At 32.6% G+C, this 22,124-nt stretch overlaps 2 protein-coding genes across 4 annotated transcripts in view; both read right to left on the reverse strand.

Moving 5' to 3' along the window:
- The window catches only part of LOC145318255 (uncharacterized), a 37,706-nt gene extending 36,313 nt beyond the window's left edge, over nt 1–1,393 (reverse strand). Inside the window, exons 1-2 of the mRNA XM_080159579.1 lie at nt 1,335–1,393; nt 810–863 (exon numbers count right to left, since the gene is read on the reverse strand). Of these exons, the coding sequence (XP_080015705.1) occupies nt 810–863; nt 1,335–1,365 (85 nt within the window). The 5' untranslated portion in view covers nt 1,366–1,393. The remainder of the gene's footprint in view (nt 1–809; nt 864–1,334) is intronic.
- Nucleotides 1,394–8,544: 7,151 nt separating this feature from the next.
- LOC145317980 (uncharacterized) lies at nt 8,545–21,476 on the reverse strand. Of its 3 annotated transcripts, none has more exons than XM_080159275.1 (3): nt 20,529–21,476; nt 20,185–20,237; nt 17,661–20,018 (listed from the first exon to the last, which is right to left on the reverse strand). In XM_080159275.1, exon 3 carries the CDS (start codon nt 19,408–19,410, stop codon nt 18,928–18,930), a length of 483 nt encoding a protein of 160 aa, XP_080015401.1. In that variant the 5' UTR covers nt 19,411–20,018; nt 20,185–20,237; nt 20,529–21,476; the 3' UTR covers nt 17,661–18,927. The 3 variants fall into 3 exon arrangements, with proteins under 3 accessions (XP_080015399.1, XP_080015401.1, XP_080015400.1); XM_080159274.1 differs by having other exon boundaries at nt 20,423–21,476; XM_080159273.1 differs by lacking the exons at nt 17,661–20,018; nt 20,185–20,237 and adding an exon at nt 8,545–10,902 and having other exon boundaries at nt 20,423–21,476.
- Nucleotides 21,477–22,124: the final 648 nt, after the last annotated feature.

Genomic DNA, 22,124 nt, shown 5'->3' on the forward strand with positions numbered 1-22,124 from the left:
ACATATTTCCCCATATCTTTGTTTATTTTGATGCAATTTTCAAACTTTTATGGGATATCAGTATCAAAATAATTTTTCCCATTGTTATGAGCATCTTTTAATTTACTTTGACCATCGTCATCATGCAAAATAAAACAAGGTTTCATGTCTATTTTATCCAATAAATCTATTTTTGATTTTAGTAAAAACCTTTTAAATCTACCTGTACGTATTCCCATCGACGATTTTTTGTGCTTCGCTACTTATGGATGTTGTCATCCTTGTTTGTTTATTACTATAGGTCAGGGTTTTTAAGTTCTATTACGTGCTGGGTAGCCCTGAAACATCAGAGTCCCCCGCATTAGGTTAAACATAGGAGACAAAAACCCTTACTTTTAAATTATACTAAAAATATTAGAGGGGTTTTTAGTGCTTGATTGGCACTTTGTGGAAAAGCAGCAAATTTAAACATTAGAACTTCATACTTTTTATGCATTTAAAAAGTATATTCTTGTGAAATACAGCCAGCACAAAGTCGCCACTACAAGATAACTAAATCCATATTTGTTAAAGATTAAAGTAAAAAAATATAGAGGGCAGGATCTGTATGTAACTGTAGCCAGGGGTTGGGGACCCTGTGCTGACTTTCAATTGGTCTTTTAATACAGCCAATAGCGTCGGAAATATCAGCATAGCCAAGTCGCTACAAAAGAGCAGAAAGCAATTTGCTAGCAGACGAAAAAGGTCCCCAACACTTGAACCAGGTAGTTGTCGTCTAGGCATACATCTCTACATATACATTTATTTGTTAAAGAAGATAAAATAAGTTCCTTTGTGTTGTTTTGATTGCATAGACCAACTCTCCTCCGCCAACAAACTAAAAACTAACTCCAGTTTTTTCTCAAAATACGAGCATGCAATAAATTTGTAAAATATGTATAAATTTTATATAAAAAAATTATGACCAAATCAATAAATTGAAGCTCTAAAATAATACGTAGGACAAACGAACAATAACATAGAATTTTAGAACTTAATAAGCATAACATTAATTTATAAGTCTAAACAAAATTGTTGGAAAATTTCTTGATTATGAGATTCTGTTTAAGGACATACTTACAGTTGTAGGACTTGATTATAGATATGCATCGCTTAAAATATTGTTCTTTGTTGTCAAAGGAATCATTCAAAAATCAAATTAATAGAATAATCATATCATACAAAAATTGTTGTCAAAAACAGCACCAAAAATAAGCATACAAAGTTTAAAATTGAAATAAAGATTATTATTAAACGGACCGACGGATTTACCCCTAATTTAGAAAAACTAGGCTTTAGACCAATTGATCTTTTACCTGAAAGGATTATAAATAATGCACGTGACATTCTACCAGTTTATAGCATGCATCTGAAAAGTTTAATTAAAGAAAGAATCTTTTTTGAAAAAATTAAATAAAAAACATATTTTGCCTGTTTAAACTTTTGTTCCATAAAAACAAAATAACCTGTATTTGGTCCTAGGACAAATGCAGGAGTCACAAACGTCGGAGTGGACACTTAACCTAACCTAAGACAATTTTATAGGTTATTTTTAAATGCCTAACACCTGCGGCGGGTTTATTTGTACATTCATATCTTAACCGAACCTAATCTGCTTAATACTTAATACTTAATTAAATTAATATTATAACACTCCTGCGTTTGTCCTCTCCGACGTTTGAGACTCCTGCATTTGTCCTGGAACCCTGTATTTTATCTGTTTATAATTTATCAATTAGTTCATCATTGTTAGATATTTTGGATTGTGGATAAAAAGGTTTGTCTGTCTGTCTTTACGTGCCTTCGCAGTTGCTGCGCAAATGTCTAACGCCTTGCAGGGCCTATACAAGAACCTAATATAACCTAACCTAAAGAAAAATATAACTAAAATACTACTAAACCTCCCCCACTTATTTCAATTTATTTTGAAATAAGGGGAAGCTAGTTTTTGTGCTGGACGAGGCACTTCAAGAGAAACCTATGAAATGTATGAGGTATGTATAGTAGATGCCATTAAATATTGTGTAAAGAAACAGAAATAAAAGTAAAAGTGAATTTAGAACAAAATATGTATCTTAGATATTTTTATACAGTATCAAGTCGGTCGTAATTTTGGGAATGATGTGATCGTTCTATTGCTTTAAGACTTTATAGTATGTTGCAAAATAATATGTTTTACAATTTAGTCATTGCAGCATGTCAATAATAATTATTAATGGTTATTTATAATTATTGATTATGCTGGAATGGGTATTCTAAATATTCTGGCAATGTTTGATCACATAGCCAAAGAACCAAAAAAGAAGAAATTACAATTTTTGCCATGTGATCATGTTATTGTTAGAATAATTTTGAAACCCATTCCCGCATGTGCAATAATACGAAAAGGAGATACTGAATTTTTTCATATTTTAAGCGATAATGTAGGAATTACAGTATAACAAGGATGAGAACATCCATAAAAGCGAAGCTCTAAAGCTTAGAAAAAACGAACATGGACTTATCTGTATTCGGAATGACAAATCAAACCTCAGAATTGATTTGAATTTTGAATAGATATATTTATCCTTTATCTGTAGAAGTACAGAGCTGAGTATGTATGTAGGTATTCATTATACAACAATTATGTAGTATATGTAAGTGCTTTACATTCTAATTAAATTCAAAACATTGATACAAATTTGTTATATGTTCATTTTAGGTTAAACATAAAACTTATTTTTCAAAAATCTTACTCATAACCCATAATGTGAGCCAATGCATTTCAGGTATTTTTCTATCGTCTTTAGTATGGGGAATACTGGGGCAAGCGAAATTTTATTGCAAGTTTAAGCTACCTATCTGGAACCTAATGACAGCCCTTCGGTTTCAGCAATCATAATAAAACCGAAATATAAGGTCTAGGGTAACCAATTACTAAAGTGCAAGGCACATAAAAACGCGCGTTTTTTGGTATGCCATTCCTGTAAATTTTAGTTCTTTTTAGATGATCATTTTTTTTATCTTTCTTATCTGAATAAAAGTTCATGTGAACGAGTAATTTAATTTATTTAATTGAATATTTATATAGGTCACCTAATTAATTAAATATTTAAGGTAAGGATAACCCTTACATCGGAAACGGTCTTAACTTATAAACACATAAATCAAACTACACTAATCAAAATCCAAAGATTAACAATAAATCATGTAGTAAGTATGATTTCGAAACTTTAACTTAAATGTACAACATGTTTTAGAGAATAAATTTGTTGCAGAAGATATAAATACATTGTAAAAATATCAGTAACCCGAAATAATTTACGTCAGATATTCAAAAACTAAAAAATACTTAACGTACTGACATATAAACAGATATTAATTCATAGTGAGGGAAGCAAAATTTTATAAAACACACTTTAGGTGTTAAAAATTAGGACATATGATTCACTTTTAATAAAGAAAATAGGACATATCTACTTATTTTAGTGTTATTATCAGGGATTAGGGGTTGGATAAGTAAAACCTCTCTCCCTGCCTTAAGTTTTATATTTTAAATTCAGGGAAGCTGGTGGTAAGTCTGGCATCAAAGAAAGGTTATAAAAGAAACCGACACTGTTCCCTATTTCCCTAGTAATCACTCTTTTTTTAACAATATGTACGTAAAAGTTCAAAGTTTAATTTTGATGTTTATTGTTGGTTATTTGCGTAGCTATCTGTTTTTGTTTAAATAATAAATAAATAAATATAAAGTGTACTCTAAAATACTCAGCTACATTGTTTATATAATCACTAGCGGCTTCGCAGAAAGAGGTTTGATCAACCTAATTTTTCGTATTTTAGATTAAAAAGAAAGATTTTTTAAAGGTTTTATTTTTTTGGGGGTGGTGGTTTGGTATCCCACCCCCCAAGAAAATAGTTTTAAACCTTCCGGGACCTATGAGAAGCTAGATCCTTTGGTACAAACAAACAGACAGATAGACAGACAGACAGACATCGTTCTACTTTGTATTATAGATATTTTTTTGCACTTCATTGTGACCGGTATAATTAAGCTTTTTTTATCTGGAACCCGCCAAGACTAACTAATGTAGGGAATGCTAGCGGCGCGTGAATGCGCCAAAAAATGCAAACTTGTGTGCGAGTTTTCCTTGTGCATTTTTTTGTAATCTGTCTATAACTATACTTAAACATTGGCATAAGTTTCGCCGTTTTGCCTCTAGCACCAAGGACTTAGATTAAATATCTCAAAAAGCTTTTGAGCAAAGTAATGGTAAAACTAATGAAACTTTTATATTAAACAATTACACATTTAAATTCATATTTTGTTTACTATAATCTAAACAAATAATCTTCAATTTTTTTAATAACAATAATATTAAATATCACAAGTAACCTCTAATGAAGACTAAAAAATTGAAGAAGAATTTATCTTATCTTTTTATAAAAAAAAGTTTAGATAATATTTGTCAACAGATACTTCAGCTAAAATTAATATTTTAAGCAAACTTTTTATTAGAAATCAGGGCTCGGCAGCCGCGTATAAGTCTCAAATTTAAACCTCCTTGTGAACAAAATAAATCAAAAAGATGGATTGCCTGTTTAGGAACAGGTTTAGACACCAGCTTAATCTTAAAGTTATAATATGACGATTTCACTGAATCTTAGACGCGGCTGACGCGCAGCTACCTGATCCCTGTTAGATGATGCTAATAAGGTTAATTGGGACACTTTTTTTTATGAAAGGTATTTGAATGTAAACAAATATAACCTTTCACATTTATAATTAGTTATTACAGTTTTGAGCATAAAACAGACACAATACAATCTGTCCCGATTTTGTATTTCTTTTGCGGAACATGATTTCAGTTACGTCATATTTTCCTTTCCCGAAAAAGGGAAGGGGAAAGAAAAAAAAGGGACGGGGGGAAGAAAAAAGAGATGGGAGAAAAGGGGATTTTCCCCATCTCTTTTGAAGAGATTTTCTTCCCCCCTTCCCTTTTTTGGGAAAGAAAAATATGACGTAACTGAAATCATGTTCCGCAAAAGTAATACAAAATCGGAACAGATTGTATTGTGTCCATAAAACACATTAGGTCTATTAGGAAAATGGATTTATAATTACTTGGATCATACACCAGATTATCATCTACTCTAATAAAATGAAACTCGTAGCTAGATGAAATAACGATAACCTTTGCTCCATCCCCTTCTCTACTACTGGATGAATGGACTGACCAATAGATGAATTCCTAAATTGATGACTTTTCTCCTCTCATAATAACCACGTATATTGTATATCCATTATTATGAAATTAACTTAAAATTCTAATTGACTCACAAAATTTTATTAAATTTAAACCTTATTTATTTTGGTAATTACACTTTTAGTTTTCTCTCTAAAAATTGTCGCATCACAATGGAGCTTAAAAATTACCGTCCCAATTTCATCGACGACTTTTATCAGTCCAACATCACGGTAGTTGACTTTACTAATGGATATATAATTACTTGGATGTTGCACCAGATTTGTATGTATTCTAATAAAGTCATACTCCCAGCGGGCTTAAATTTTTAGTACTCGATCAATGAGATGCCTCGCTAAAAATATTGTACCTTGTTGTCCTATGAATCATAGTTCCAAAATCAGATTCCATTTTTCCACCAATGATGTGCAGATGTATTATTGCATATGAATGTCAGAAGTAAGAAAATTTTTTAGAAGGTTTGGTGAGGCTGCACTTTGGAAAATTGGCACTTGTTTGGTGTTGGCGTTGTTCGGAAGCAGTCAGCTTATAGTTATACTAATAACGAAATTAATTCGGAAAAAATCACTAAAACTACACGTGATTTTCAGCCATTGCATTGTTTTATATCTGCCCCCCGCCCAAATATTATTTTAGATTTATTTCGCTTGTTTGTTATACCTTATTCTTAGGAAGCAGTTACTTTTTTATGTTTTAAAAATGTATACTTGAATATCCATCTGTCCGTACATCGATGCAGCAATTACCAACATGTCCTTCGCTACTTCTGGATACTGCCCATCTGTCTAGATGATTTCTAGACATTTAGAACGAACATATATAACTTGAGTAAAGCTTTGTCTTGGAAAGTTGTACAATATAAGTTGATACTTTTATTGCAATATACTGTTTACCGTAGATTCTTAAAAGTTTACTTTTTCCGCAAATGTTTAGCTTGGCTCTCTAATTTACTTTGTCAGTCTGTCCATCCGTAACGCAATTCGGGAAATGAGATTTACTCAGCTGCTCTTATGGCTAGACTTCTGATTTTTCTTGTCAGCATTCCCATTATCATTATTTGAGTATAAAGCGTCTTCTTCCTTTTTCTTCCTTATTTTATGGCCCTTAAACATTTGCTTTATTCTCTTTGTCCGTTTGTCAATTTATGTTTTTTGTACTTCGCTACTTATGGATGTTATTATCCTTTTTTAACTTGTTCATGTTTGAGCACTTAAATTCACCACATACACGTCTTTGTGCAGAGAAATTTTCGCATACACATTCTATTTTTCAAAGTAGTAAATTATATACCCACTGAACCAGTTGAGTTCTCCATTTTTGGGAAGCCTTACCTCAGTCCCGTTATGGTTTTAGACTATTTTATTTTATAAGGGCGCAACCGTCAGAATCCTTATAATAAATAACAGGATATACTTCTGTCTTTATGTGTGCGCCGAAGGATCTCACTAACCACAGAACCGATATGATTCTCCTTTACAGGATAGCTTTTCATAGGCCCTGGAAAAGTTTATAACTATATAGGGGGAGGATACATCCATCCTCTCAATAGATCGCACTAGAAAATAATGACCCCCCCCCCCCCCCCCGAAAAAAATACAATTGAAAGTACAGGGTGGGGGTGTCGAATTCCCTCCCACCTCAAGGGCCTCAAGGCGCGTAGCCTTGTAGTTTAATAATTCTCTAATACTTTTTTTCAAAAGATCGGTTAACGCTATTCGTTAGCGTCTTCAATGAAATAACACGATGAATAATAGCATGATGAAATATTTAAAAAAAATAGACCTATGTTTAAAGTTGATCTTAGTACTCGTAGTAAACTTTTCCTTTTAAAGATTACTAAAACTTTGGAAGCCTCCCTTGCCAGGGATAAAATAGATTTTTAAAAGCAAAGTTCATCTAAAATTAGGATTGGTACATCTGTAAAGGACAACTCTTATCGATAATCTAGACAGGTTACAATTGTCCTATCGTATTTAAAGCATAGCAATGCACAATCGTTATCAGAAAGACTTATAAACTAATATTCTGCTTATAAGCTATGACACCCAAAGATTAATGTCCGTTTGTCCTACCGTCTTTTTGCAAGAGCTTCGCTTTTATGGATGTTGTTATACTTGTTTTTTTTATGTGATGACTGACGTGTAGCAATAGCAAGAACAAACAGCTAAATATTCTTATAAAGTGTATTAATTCAAGACAAGATTAACATACAATAATAATATTAATATTAAGACAACTGTTCACTTTTATGTTCGTGTCGTGTTGCAGAGCAATGTCTTGCTCCGAAACGGTTGACACAAGAACTGACAGCTAATATACAAAATACATACATTGCTCTCAAGTCAGGAAGAAAGGGACTATACATCACATTTCTCCCTGGCTTTAACAGGAACATGGATTTCAAAACTGTAATATTTCAGATTGAATATAACAATATGTTTATTACATGTTAATTATCATATATATTATAAGTAGCATTGAATGCTTATTAAATAGATAATAATTGATCTGGTATGACACCTGCCATAATTTTTTTTTTTTTTTTTATTTTATTTCCAGATCTTTAAACATTTCATATACATTTTTTTTTTTCTTTTTGTTTTGGTTCCTTAGAACTCTTTTATGTTTTTTATATGTTCCTTTTTTTTTTTATGTGTTTTTTTTTTCTCTTTTTTTTTATTTTTTTTTAAAAAAACATTGATTAACATATAATCATTGAAAAATGCATTGATTAACATATAATGCATTGATTAACACATAAACATTGGAAATGCATTGATTAACATAGTTATTATAAATGCATGATAAATAAAAACACTGATTAACATATAACCATCAGAATGCATTGATTTAAAAACATGTCATTAGAGATGCATTGTTATAAAAGCATTAATATTAAACCTTTCGAGACTACTACTGCCTCAACAAATACTTAAACATTAATACATAAAAATAAAATAAAATATGAATTAATACACAGTAAAACTATAATTATTCTTGATCATAATATTCATTTTCTTTTGCCAGATTTTTCTTGATAATAGTAGTATCATTCATATCCATCAATCCATCATTATCCATCAATCCATCAACATCTCACAAATGATATAACCATACCAACCATAGTAGTATCATTCATATCCATCAATCCATCATTATCCATCAATCCATCAACATCTCACAAATGACATAACCATACCAATGCTACAACACCACAGACGATATAACTATACCAGTTGACCTTAGCTTAATTATAAACTTAGTTATAAACTGGTTTCCACTTAGCAACTGTGATTTTATCAAACAACACAACAGCCATTCACCTCCACCACAAGAAGCCTCCAATCTCTTCAAAAAATTGGGATCAAATCCTTTCTAGCATCGACTCTAACTACTTCCCAAAATTCACCCTTTCCTGATTCAAAATACGTTGCTGATCCTGCAGGTTAGCCAACCGAGCATCTAACTCAACCATTCTAGTAACCAAACCTGCCAAATGTTTGAGGTCTCAGATCAAAAATCAGAACTGCTGTTCACATTTATCATCCAGGAGATTATATCTATTGCATAGTCAGGCATGACTTAAGCCTAATAATGACAACCACAATAACTGCTATTAACATCTCTGTTAAATTCCAAAAATCGACATGTCATTCAAAATACAGAAACTGCCAATGATTTTCGTTATAACAATGATGCTACTGTCGACACTCCAACCAATGATAACGTTGAAAACAATGAACAGAAACAACAAACACAGAGAAAACTGCAGCCGAACAAAAGCAACCAAAACCTTCGCCATAGATTGATTCGAAATCTGATCCATTTTGTTTTTCAATACTAACTATCGACAAACACACCAGCTATTGACAAGTAAGATATCCAACCTGGCAGTCAAATCTACAACAGCCACATCAACTTTAAGCCCCGCCTTCTTTAGAACAGCTAAAATTTCACTAACCAGCATTATACTTTGACTGCCCACTGTATTAACAACTTACAAATATCCGTTTTATCAGTCATAAATATATTTAAGATACAATGCATGCTATTTTAAAATTCTGCACAACTTCACAATAGCTTCTAGCCCATGGTGTATATCTCTGTATATCATTATCTATCAACTAAATACTTCTCATTTTGACAACTGTAAATACATCTCTTTGTAGCTACCTGACTCACTGTGCATTTATTTGCATCATCCTGACACACTGTGCATTTATTTGCATCATCCTGACACACTGTGCACATCTGTTCAAAATAAATATCAACATAATTCGTTTAACTCTTTGTATCTACCTGACTCACTGTGCATTTATTTACGTTAATCTGGCACACTGTGCACATCTGTTCAAAATGTTACAATATCAACATATTTCATTTAACTCAATGTTATTTCATTATCCTTGACATACGAATCCTCAATTTTCAAATTAAGCTTCAAAACTACTCTCCGACGTCTTATTATCCACAACTGTTGCTTAAATGCTTAAATTTAACACCTCCAAGTCTTCAAAACTTTTCAACAGTTATTATAAATCTAGCAATCTATAAATCTAAATTACTTTTCTTCTCCTTGGCAGCAGTTGGACTGTTGATTGGAGTACTTATAACAGGTTGAGAAAGGGTTGCAACAACAGTATCAACAGATTGACTTGCTTCAGTAGGATTATGATTATCACTATCACCAGTACCAACAGATTGACTTGCTTCAGTAGGATTATGATCATCACTATCACCAGTACTATCATTAGTTGCATATGATTTGCCACTACTGGTTGATTTAAGACTCTTCTTGCCAAGATCAGTAATAGTCTTCCCATATATAGAGATATCATATTCAAGCTCAAAGATAGCTTCATCAATCATTGTTTGCAAGATATCATATTCAAGCTCAAAGATAGCTTCATCAATCATTGTTTGCAAGTATTTAATCTGTAACATCATCAGCTCTAGTACATCATGAGGAAACATATTTTGTTGCACAATAGACAGAATATTAGTAAATCCATAAACAGCAGCTCCATACATTCCAAATATGTTGTCAATCCAGCACAGGCTTCCTTTGGAGTTTTGTTCAAGCACTCAGTTGTTAGCTTCAGGTACTTTTCATGATCACTAAATCTCCTTATAGTTGCCAGAGAATACAGGAACCTTGAACTTGATATCTACCTTCCTGGTGATACTCCAAGCTTCTTGACCGCATTATTGAGAACAGTTTTAGCATCCTGTTTAGCTTCCTGTTTAGCTTCCTGTTTAGCATTCTGAACTTCAACAGACTTCACATCTAATCTATAAACAGATTCTCCAGCAGCAATAGCATGTTTCACAATATTACTGACCCAATCACTAAACAATCCTGTTTAGCTTCCTGTTTAGCTTCCTGTTTAGCATTCTGAACTTCAACAGACTTCACATCTAATCTATAAACAGATTCTCCAGCAGCAATTCAACATATAATCGGTCAGATCAAAGTGTATCATGTACCAGCCTCCACTCTCAAATAATATCAATGTCAACACAAAACAATGGCCAAATTCAAAACTAAATTTCAGTCACCACCAACTACTTCTCTTGCGGCCGATCAACAGGTAATACTGTATCTCAACCACCACAACTACTCCTCTTTTCGACCAATCTGAGAGCACTTTCTTGCGCAGCTCAACTTTTGCGCATACAACGCCCAACTCCTGCTCATCATTGCTGCTACCTCTCTGCACCACCCCACCTTGCGCATACCAACTTCGAGAGACAGTGCAAACTTTCCTTGCCAAATTATTGCCCACCCCCCTTCTCCATGAAGAGAGACAGCTCCACTCAAATATCTAATGCATTATAACAATTTTGCTTCATGAAATTCTAAGCTTCATAAATAATTTTGCTGAATCAACATCACTAAATCGCAATATATACTATTCTATATCGAGTGTCCTTAATAAAATTTAAGCTTAAACAAAAACTTAACACATCCATTATAATTCCAAGTTTTAGTAGATTTCAATCCACCCCTCAATATTTTCCATTTTATTCTGATCCACCAAAACTTTCGCAATACGTTCATTATATTCCAAGTTTTTAAATAGATTGAAATCCGCCCACATCTATTCACGTTAATTTGATTCATCCAAAATTGAGCAACACATAATGTTTCAATTTCAAGTTTGAGTGCAATTTGATTCACCACCCTGTGTTATTTATATAATTCTTCTCCTATAATTAGGTTTGGTCCGCCCATCCATACGACCATTTTGATTCACCACCCTGTGTTATTGATATATTTGTTTTTTTCTATAATTAGATTCGGTCCGCCCATCCATACTTTACATCTATCTACTTTTTGTATTTCGAACTTTTCATGGTGATTTCTGCAGCAGGTAGGTACAATTTAAAAAACGTAGCAACACTATAATCATTTCTATGACGTCCGTACTTCCATTTGTAAACATGTTGATTTGACCACAAATTTCTATATGATCTAATTATCCGATTGTATACTAATTCCGGGAACAACAAAATTCAACATTATAATCGAAGCAGTTAAAATATCTAATTATCCAATAATTTTATATGATCTAATTATCCGATTGATTCGATGTATATTGATTCCTGGAACAATAAAGCACAATACTTTATGATTGCGATGTCAATAATTTCATATGATCTAATTATCCGATTGATTTGATGTATATTGATTCCTGGGACAACAAAGTACAATACTTTATGATTACAGTGTCAAGCATCCAATCACCCTTCAGACAACCAACACTCTGAGATGCACAACCTTTTTCAAGAAAACATTTCCCCACTCTAACTTTAACGTCACACATCCCACATAGTAGCAGTAGGAACCATTTTTAACTTTGTTAGTTATGACTCAGTGTCAGACCGAGATTCAAACCTATCACCTACCCAACAACAAGTAGATGTGCTACGTGTTAAGCGGTTTATAAGCGAAGCCACTCTATAAGCAAGTTCATAAAATGTAAGTAAAACATCAATCTGTTTCAATCAGTTCTTTCTTAACACATTTACTTACAATTTTACATCGACTCTTATGCACTTATTTTTTCAGTTTTGACACTATACAAGTGTTGATGTTCGTTTGTCCTACCATTCAATGCTTCGCTTTTGTTAATGTTGTCTTCCTTGTTTTTACAAAGATTATTCAGTTCTGACACTATGCAAGTGTTGATGTTCGTTTGTCCTACCATTCAATACTTCGCTTTTATTAATGTTGTCTTCCTTGTTTATTACAAACAAATTTGCTTACAATTTTTGCATTGAATCTTATATGTATATTCTGATTATTTAATTTTGACACTATACAAGTGTTGATGTCCGTTTGTCCTGCCATTCCATTGCTTCGTTTTTACGGATGCTGTCATCTTTGTTTTTATACATCATATCCTCATTACAATAAAAATCATATATCATATAAATCATATATCAACATTTACTATACGAGTGTTAATGCTCCATTTTTATGAATATTAATATCCTTGGTTTATACATCATATTCGAAAACGTTTCAATAGAAGTCATATATAGGTCAAACTAAACTTGCAACATTTAACCACCAAGTCTAAACAACACATTTAGTATTAATCTATATTGCATCACCCATCATTGGATATAGATATACACAATAGACATCTCTTCCCTACACAATCCTATATATACTAGATCTATTGTCAAAACTTGCACAAAGTTTTATTTTCAACAAACATCCATAAATAATATATCCATTGTACACACATCAACAAGTGTTCTCTTCTCTCCATACAAATATTTCCAATAACATTCATTTCCTACTATACAAATATTTCCGATTTATTTTCAACAAACATCCATAAATAATATATCCATTGTACACACATCAACAAGTTTTCTCTTCTCTCCATACAAATATTTCCAATAATCATTCATTTCCTACTATACAAATATTTCCGATAATTCATTCATATATATATAATATGTCCATTATACATTTCAATTTTGCACACATATCATAATTAATCCACATATAATATGTCCATTGTACAATCCAATTCCACACACATATCTCTCTCTCACTCTCTCTCTCTCTTTCTCTCTCTCTCTCTCTCTCTCTCTCTCTCTCTATCTCACATCATAATCAAATACTGAATAACAATTTTTGCTTCATTAAAAATTTTTTGCTGAGTTATGCATTCCAATCTTAAATCGCCATTTAATTGTTTAAAATAAATCTAGTTAAATCCACAAAAATTCCGCCCATTAATCAAATATCAAATATCACATTCTACTGATCATGATGACAAGTATGTATCAATCAACGTAAATTCAAAAACAAAACAAACAAAATTTCTGTTCTAATTCCGCCCATTAATCAAATATCAAATATCAAATATCACATTCTACTGATCATGATGACAAGTATGTATCAATCCAAATCAACGTAAATTCAAAAACAAAACAAACAAAATTTCTGTTCTATCTATAATAGAAATTTCGTACTATGAATAATATATCACAGATCAAAGATCACATATCTATCTTCACGCAAGTACAATCGTTATTATTCATAGCACATTTTAACCATATTCAAAATATTTTGTTTCCATTCATATAAGCTTAAGAGTAGCTTTACTCTTATTTATACATAAACCGCAATATAATTGTTTTAAAATTAAATACTTAGAACCATAATAACTGACTCAACTTTTAAAACAATTTACAGCCTTTCATCAAAATTCTAATACTTTTTAAAGTATCTAATTTCAAATTTTTATCCAATTTTCATAAAATCACGATATTAACATTTAATAAAATCAATTTTCTTCCATTAACAATTTTACAAAATTGTATTCCTATTTTCGTTGAAATTAATCCATCTTCCATTTTTTTATTCTTATCTCTGTTAGACACCACAATAGTCTGAAACAAAAATAAATATATCCAAATATCCAATTCCAGTGTAACAAAACACAAAAAAAAAAAATAAATGCATATATTTTGATTTTCATAATAACATAATCTCATAAACTCGTATTCAATAGTTAACAAAATGTTATATTTCCAGAATTCAAATAATTACCATAAATCAAATTATTTTCCATCACAAACTTTATAGAGTTGCTTCGTTTCTCTTCTTATTATTTAAACAATGTCAGCGCTTTCCAAATTATATGTTATACATTCTAACCTTATGCATGGACACCACAATGGCAGATAAATTAACATTTATCCCACTAATTCGAATAATATCAGAGATCTACATTTATTAGCAATGGATACAACAATGGAAAATAAATTGACGTTCATTCCCAAAAAATCGAGTAAGATCAGTAATATACAGGGATATAACAATAGCAGATAAATTTTCGTTCATTCTAGAAAAAGTTGCTCCACAAATAATCTATGATTTGTATGTCAACATAACATCTGCGAGTTTTATTTCCTAAATAGAAATACTTCCAGAAGCACAACTTCTATACATTTTTATAAGCCGTCAATACATCTATCAGATACAATACTTATTCAATTATAGATATCTTAATTGCAAAACTACAAAAATCGATCGCCGCCACACCGCCGTCAAATCGCCGTAGGCCGTAGTACATGTATATCCTGTTGATACAATCCAAAACTGTAGAGAAAATCCTTCTTCCCTGCAAATTGTAGAAAGAAATACTCGTTTAATCAATACACGTCTGTCCTGAATAAGCTATAGAAAGAAATACATGTAATCCTTGCTTCCCTGCAAATTGTAGAAAGGAATAAACTGTAGAGAGAATACATTTTTAACAATACTCAACTGTCTCCCTGTAGAAACAAACTATAAAAGGATAGAGAGAATACATTTTTAACAATTTTTAACAATACTCAACTGTCTCCCTGTAGAAACAAACTATAAAAGGATAGAGAGAATACATTTTTAACAATTTTTAACAATACTCAACTGTCTCCCTGTAGAAACAAAGGATAATTTTTTAACAACACATGTCTATCCTTCTCTCCCTGCTGATACATGTCCAGGGCGGCACCTTTTCCCCTTTCATGGTGTCCTCCACCAACTTAGTACATGTCCAGGGCGGCACATATCTTTCCCTGGACATTATGTTGGTGTCCTCCACCCACATGTTGTCCTTCACTAGACAGGATGGTGTCGTGGTGTCCTTTAATGGACAGAATGGTGACATGGTGTTCTTAACCATCACATATCTCTCTTTCACCAGGGGTTCGACCTGGTTCACCCTCTCTCCATTCTTTAAGCATAACTGGTCCAGGAATTCGACCTGGTCCAGCATCACATGTCTCTCCTCCTCCAGAGGTTCGACCTGGTCCAGCATCACATGTCTCTCCTCCTCCAGAGGTTCGACCTGGTCCAGCATCACATGTCTCTCCTCCTCCAGAGGTTCGACCTGGTTCACCATCTCCTTGACTGTTACCTGGTCCTCTCCACCTATACACTCTCCCCCCCCTAACCTGTTTGGCAACACCACCAAACTTTCTTGTTCAAGGAAACAAAATTTTTCATTAGCAATTGGAGCTTTGAAATTGTCCATAGAAAGTGTTGGCAACACCACCAAACTTTCTTGTTCAAGGAAACAAAATTTTTCATTAGCAGTTCGAGCTTCGATCTTATCTTCATGATCTTGCATTCCACCAAAAATAGTTCGAGAACCACTAGCAAACAATTTAGGCTTCTCCTCTGGTACAGATCCTCCAGCCGTCCTCTGCCAAGGCATAGAGTTATTCAAACTATTCTGCTGGGTATTCAAACTATTCTGCTGGGCAATCAAACTATTCTGCTGGGCAATCAAACTATTCTGCTGGGCAATCTTTTCAAGAATTCGCTGCTGGCCAGTCATAGACTCATTCACAACGGTCACATTCTCAGTCTTGATATCATTATCAACATTAGGCTCCACCACCTTATTAAGACGATCTTCTAAATCGTCCATCCGAGTAGCCAGTCCAGTAACCGCAGCAACATTATCCGTCAACTCTTGAATTTTCGTCTCCAGCGGCGCTATACGCCCACCCAGCTCCGCCGCCACATTATCAAGTTTAGTCCCAATAGCATGAATCTCATTCTTGACCGTACCCCAAAAAGTAATCATGTACTCATCCTTCTCCACCTGAGACATCTTCCTCCATTCAGAAATGTCCATCCTGGTCACTACAAATATCCTGAACAAAAACCAAAAGCAAAGAAATAATACAATTAAAAGAAAATCTGAGCTATAGATTCGTACTACACTACTGCGCCAAAATGACGTGTAGCAAGAACAAACAGCTAAATATTCTTATAAAGTGTATTAATTCAAGACAAGATTAACATACAATAATAATATTAATATTAAGACAACTGTTCACTTTTATGTTCGTGTCGTGTTGCAGAGCAATGTCTTGCTCCGAAACGGTTGACACAAGAACTGACAGCTAATATACAAAATACATACATTGCTCTCAAGTCAGGAAGAAAGGGACTATACATCACATTTCTCCCTGGCTTTAACAGGAACATGGATTTCAAAACTGTAATATTTCAGATTGAATATAACAATATGTTTATTACATGTTAATTATCATATATATTATAAGTAGCATTGAATGCTTATTAAATAGATAATAATTGATCTGGTATGACACCTGCCATAATTTTTTTTTTTTTTTTATTTTATTTCCAGATCTTTAAACATTTCATATACATTTTTTTTTTTCTTTTTGTTTTGGTTCCTTAGAACTCTTTTATGTTTTTTATATGTTCCTTTTTTTTTTATGTGTTTTTTTTTTCTCTTTTTTTTTATTTTTTTTTAAAAAAACATTGATTAACATATAATCATTGAAAAATGCATTGATTAACATATAATGCATTGATTAACACATAAACATTGGAAATGCATTGATTAACATAGTTATTATAAATGCATGATAAATAAAAACACTGATTAACATATAACCATCAGAATGCATTGATTTAAAAACATGTCATTAGAGATGCATTGTTATAAAAGCATTAATATTAAACCTTTCGAGACTACTACTGCCTCAACAAATACTTAAACATTAATACATAAAAATAAAATAAAATATGAATTAATACACAGTAAAACTATAATTATTCTTGATCATAATATTCATTTTCTTTTGCCAGATTTTTCTTGATAATAGTAGTATCATTCATATCCATCAATCCATCATTATCCATCAATCCATCAACATCTCACAAATGATATAACCATACCAACCATAGTAGTATCATTCATATCCATCAATCCATCATTATCCATCAATCCATCAACATCTCACAAATGACATAACCATACCAATGCTACAACACCACAGACGATATAACTATACCAGTTGACCTTAGCTTAATTATAAACTTAGTTATAAACTGGTTTCCACTTAGCAACTGTGATTTTATCAAACAACACAACAGCCATTCACCTCCACCACAAGAAGCCTCCAATCTCTTCAAAAAATTGGGATCAAATCCTTTCTAGCATCGACTCTAACTACTTCCCAAAATTCACCCTTTCCTGATTCAAAATACGTTGCTGATCCTGCAGGTTAGCCAACCGAGCATCTAACTCAACCATTCTAGTAACCAAACCTGCCAAATGTTTGAGGTCTCAGATCAAAAATCAGAACTGCTGTTCACATTTATCATCCAGGAGATTATATCTATTGCATAGTCAGGCATGACTTAAGCCTAATAATGACAACCACAATAACTGCTATTAACATCTCTGTTAAATTCCAAAAATCGACATGTCATTCAAAATACAGAAACTGCCAATGATTTTCGTTATAACAATGATGCTACTGTCGACACTCCAACCAATGATAACGTTGAAAACAATGAACAGAAACAACAAACACAGAGAAAACTGCAGCCGAACAAAAGCAACCAAAACCTTCGCCATAGATTGATTCGAAATCTGATCCATTTTGTTTTTCAATACTAACTATCGACAAACACACCAGCTATTGACAAGTAAGATATCCAACCTGGCAGTCAAATCTACAACAGCCACATCAACTTTAAGCCCCGCCTTCTTTAGAACAGCTAAAATTTCACTAACCAGCATTATACTTTGACTGCCCACTGTATTAACAACTTACAAATATCCGTTTTATCAGTCATAAATATATTTAAGATACAATGCATGCTATTTTAAAATTCTGCACAACTTCACAATAGCTTCTAGCCCATGGTGTATATCTCTGTATATCATTATCTATCAACTAAATACTTCTCATTTTGACAACTGTAAATACATCTCTTTGTAGCTACCTGACTCACTGTGCATTTATTTGCATCATCCTGACACACTGTGCATTTATTTGCATCATCCTGACACACTGTGCACATCTGTTCAAAATAAATATCAACATAATTCGTTTAACTCTTTGTATCTACCTGACTCACTGTGCATTTATTTACGTTAATCTGGCACACTGTGCACATCTGTTCAAAATGTTACAATATCAACATATTTCATTTAACTCAATGTTATTTCATTATCCTTGACATACGAATCCTCAATTTTCAAATTAAGCTTCAAAACTACTCTCCGACGTCTTATTATCCACAACTGTTGCTTAAATGCTTAAATTTAACACCTCCAAGTCTTCAAAACTTTTCAACAGTTATTATAAATCTAGCAATCTATAAATCTAAATTACTTTTCTTCTCCTTGGCAGCAGTTGGACTGTTGATTGGAGTACTTATAACAGGTTGAGAAAGGGTTGCAACAACAGTATCAACAGATTGACTTGCTTCAGTAGGATTATGATTATCACTATCACCAGTACCAACAGATTGACTTGCTTCAGTAGGATTATGATCATCACTATCACCAGTACTATCATTAGTTGCATATGATTTGCCACTACTGGTTGATTTAAGACTCTTCTTGCCAAGATCAGTAATAGTCTTCCCATATATAGAGATATCATATTCAAGCTCAAAGATAGCTTCATCAATCATTGTTTGCAAGATATCATATTCAAGCTCAAAGATAGCTTCATCAATCATTGTTTGCAAGTATTTAATCTGTAACATCATCAGCTCTAGTACATCATGAGGAAACATATTTTGTTGCACAATAGACAGAATATTAGTAAATCCATAAACAGCAGCTCCATACATTCCAAATATGTTGTCAATCCAGCACAGGCTTCCTTTGGAGTTTTGTTCAAGCACTCAGTTGTTAGCTTCAGGTACTTTTCATGATCACTAAATCTCCTTATAGTTGCCAGAGAATACAGGAACCTTGAACTTGATATCTACCTTCCTGGTGATACTCCAAGCTTCTTGACCGCATTATTGAGAACAGTTTTAGCATCCTGTTTAGCTTCCTGTTTAGCATTCTGAACTTCAACAGACTTCACATCTAATCTATAAACAGATTCTCCAGCAGCAATAGCATGTTTCACAATATTACTGACCCAATCACTAAACAATCCTGTTTAGCTTCCTGTTTAGCTTCCTGTTTAGCATTCTGAACTTCAACAGACTTCACATCTAATCTATAAACAGATTCTCCAGCAGCAATTCAACATATAATCGGTCAGAGCAAAGTGTATCATGTGCCTCCACTCTCTCTCCACCAACATTTAATTCAACATATAATCGGTCAGATCAAAGTGTATCATGTACCAGCCTCCACTCTCAAATAATATCAATGTCAACACAAAACAATGGCCAAATTCAAAACTAAATTTCAGTCACCACCAACTACTTCTCTTGCGGCCGATCTAGAACAAAATACAATCATTTTAGATGCCAAAACTTATTTAATACATATTTTATTTTCACTCAACAAAATAAAATAATTTCTTTAACATGTATTAGTATATATAACATTAATCAAATGTATATCAATATTGAACATCATTAAAATCTTAACAAACTAAAACTCACCAACAGGTAATACTGTATCTCAACCACCACAACTACTCCTCTTTTCGACCAATCTAAAACATAATACAATTATTTTAGATGCCATACTTAAATGTTATCACTTAACAAATAAAATTTCAACATGTCTTCTTAAAAATGTATTAAGAAATATAATATTAATCAAATGTTTGTCAATAATCGAGCAACATAAAAATAATTTTTAATACAATATATTAGTCTAATACAGTAAAAAATTTACCTAATTATTCAATGAAATATCTGAATAATAACTTATATCATCCACAACTATTTTTATGTATTAGAATCTTGAAAGTTGAAGCACAACTAACTATTTTTCTCTATACCTGAGAGCACTTTCTTGCGCAGCTCAACTTTTGCGCATACAACGCCCAACTCCTGCTCATCATTGCTGCTACCTCTCTGCACCACCCCACCTTGCGCATACCAACTTCGAGAGACAGTGCAAACTTTCCTTGCCAAATTATTGCCCACCCCCCTTCTCCATGAAGAGAGACAGCTCCACTCAAATATCTAATGCATTATAACAATTTTGCTTCATGAAATTCTAAGCTTCATAAATAATTTTGCTGAATCAACATCACTAAATCGCAATATATACTATTCTATATCGAGTGTCCTTAATAAAATTTAAGCTTAAACAAAAACTTAACACATCCATTATAATTCCAAGTTTTAGTAGATTTCAATCCACCCCTCAATATTTTCCATTTTATTCTGATCCACCAAAACTTTCGCAATACGTTCATTATATTCCAAGTTTTTAAATAGATTGAAATCCGCCCACATCTATTCACGTTAATTTGATTCATCCAAAATTGAGCAACACATAATGTTTCAATTTCAAGTTTGAGTGCAATTTGATTCACCACCCTGTGTTATTTATATAATTCTTCTCCTATAATTAGGTTTGGTCCGCCCATCCATACGACCATTTTGATTCACCACCCTGTGTTATTGATATATTTGTTTTTTTCTATAATTAGATTCGGTCCGCCCATCCATACTTTACATCTATCTACTTTTTGTATTTCGAACTTTTCATGGTGATTTCTGCAGCAGGTAGGTACAATTTAAAAAACGTAGCAACACTATAATCATTTCTATGACGTCCGTACTTCCATTTGTAAACATGTTGATTTGACCACAAATTTCTATATGATCTAATTATCCGATTGTATACTAATTCCGGGAACAACAAAATTCAACATTATAATCGAAGCAGTTAAAATATCTAATTATCCAATAATTTTATATGATCTAATTATCCGATTGATTCGATGTATATTGATTCCTGGAACAATAAAGCACAATACTTTATGATTGCGATGTCAATAATTTCATATGATCTAATTATCCGATTGATTTGATGTATATTGATTCCTGGGACAACAAAGTACAATACTTTATGATTACAGTGTCAAGCATCCAATCACCCTTCAGACAACCAACACTCTGAGATGCACAACCTTTTTCAAGAAAACATTTCCCCACTCTAACTTTAACGTCACACATCCCACATAGTAGCAGTAGGAACCATTTTTAACTTTGTTAGTTATGACTCAGTGTCAGACCGAGATTCAAACCTATCACCTACCCAACAACAAGTAGATGTGCTACGTGTTAAGCGGTTTATAAGCGAAGCCACTCTATAAGCAAGTTCATAAAATGTAAGTAAAACATCAATCTGTTTCAATCAGTTCTTTCTTAACACATTTACTTACAATTTTACATCGACTCTTATGCACTTATTTTTTCAGTTTTGACACTATACAAGTGTTGATGTTCGTTTGTCCTACCATTCAATGCTTCGCTTTTGTTAATGTTGTCTTCCTTGTTTTTACAAAGATTATTCAGTTCTGACACTATGCAAGTGTTGATGTTCGTTTGTCCTACCATTCAATACTTCGCTTTTATTAATG

Source organism: Acartia tonsa, chromosome 4 (genome assembly GCF_053477335.1).
Source record: "Acartia tonsa isolate MP-2025a chromosome 4, ASM5347733v1, whole genome shotgun sequence".
Lineage (NCBI taxonomy): Eukaryota > Metazoa > Arthropoda > Copepoda > Calanoida > Acartiidae > Acartia > Acartia tonsa.

Coding starts and splice junctions, on each gene's coding strand:
- LOC145317980 (XM_080159273.1), bottom strand. CDS start 10,295: ATGTATGGAGCTGCTGTTTATGGATTTACTAATATTCTGTCTATTGTG.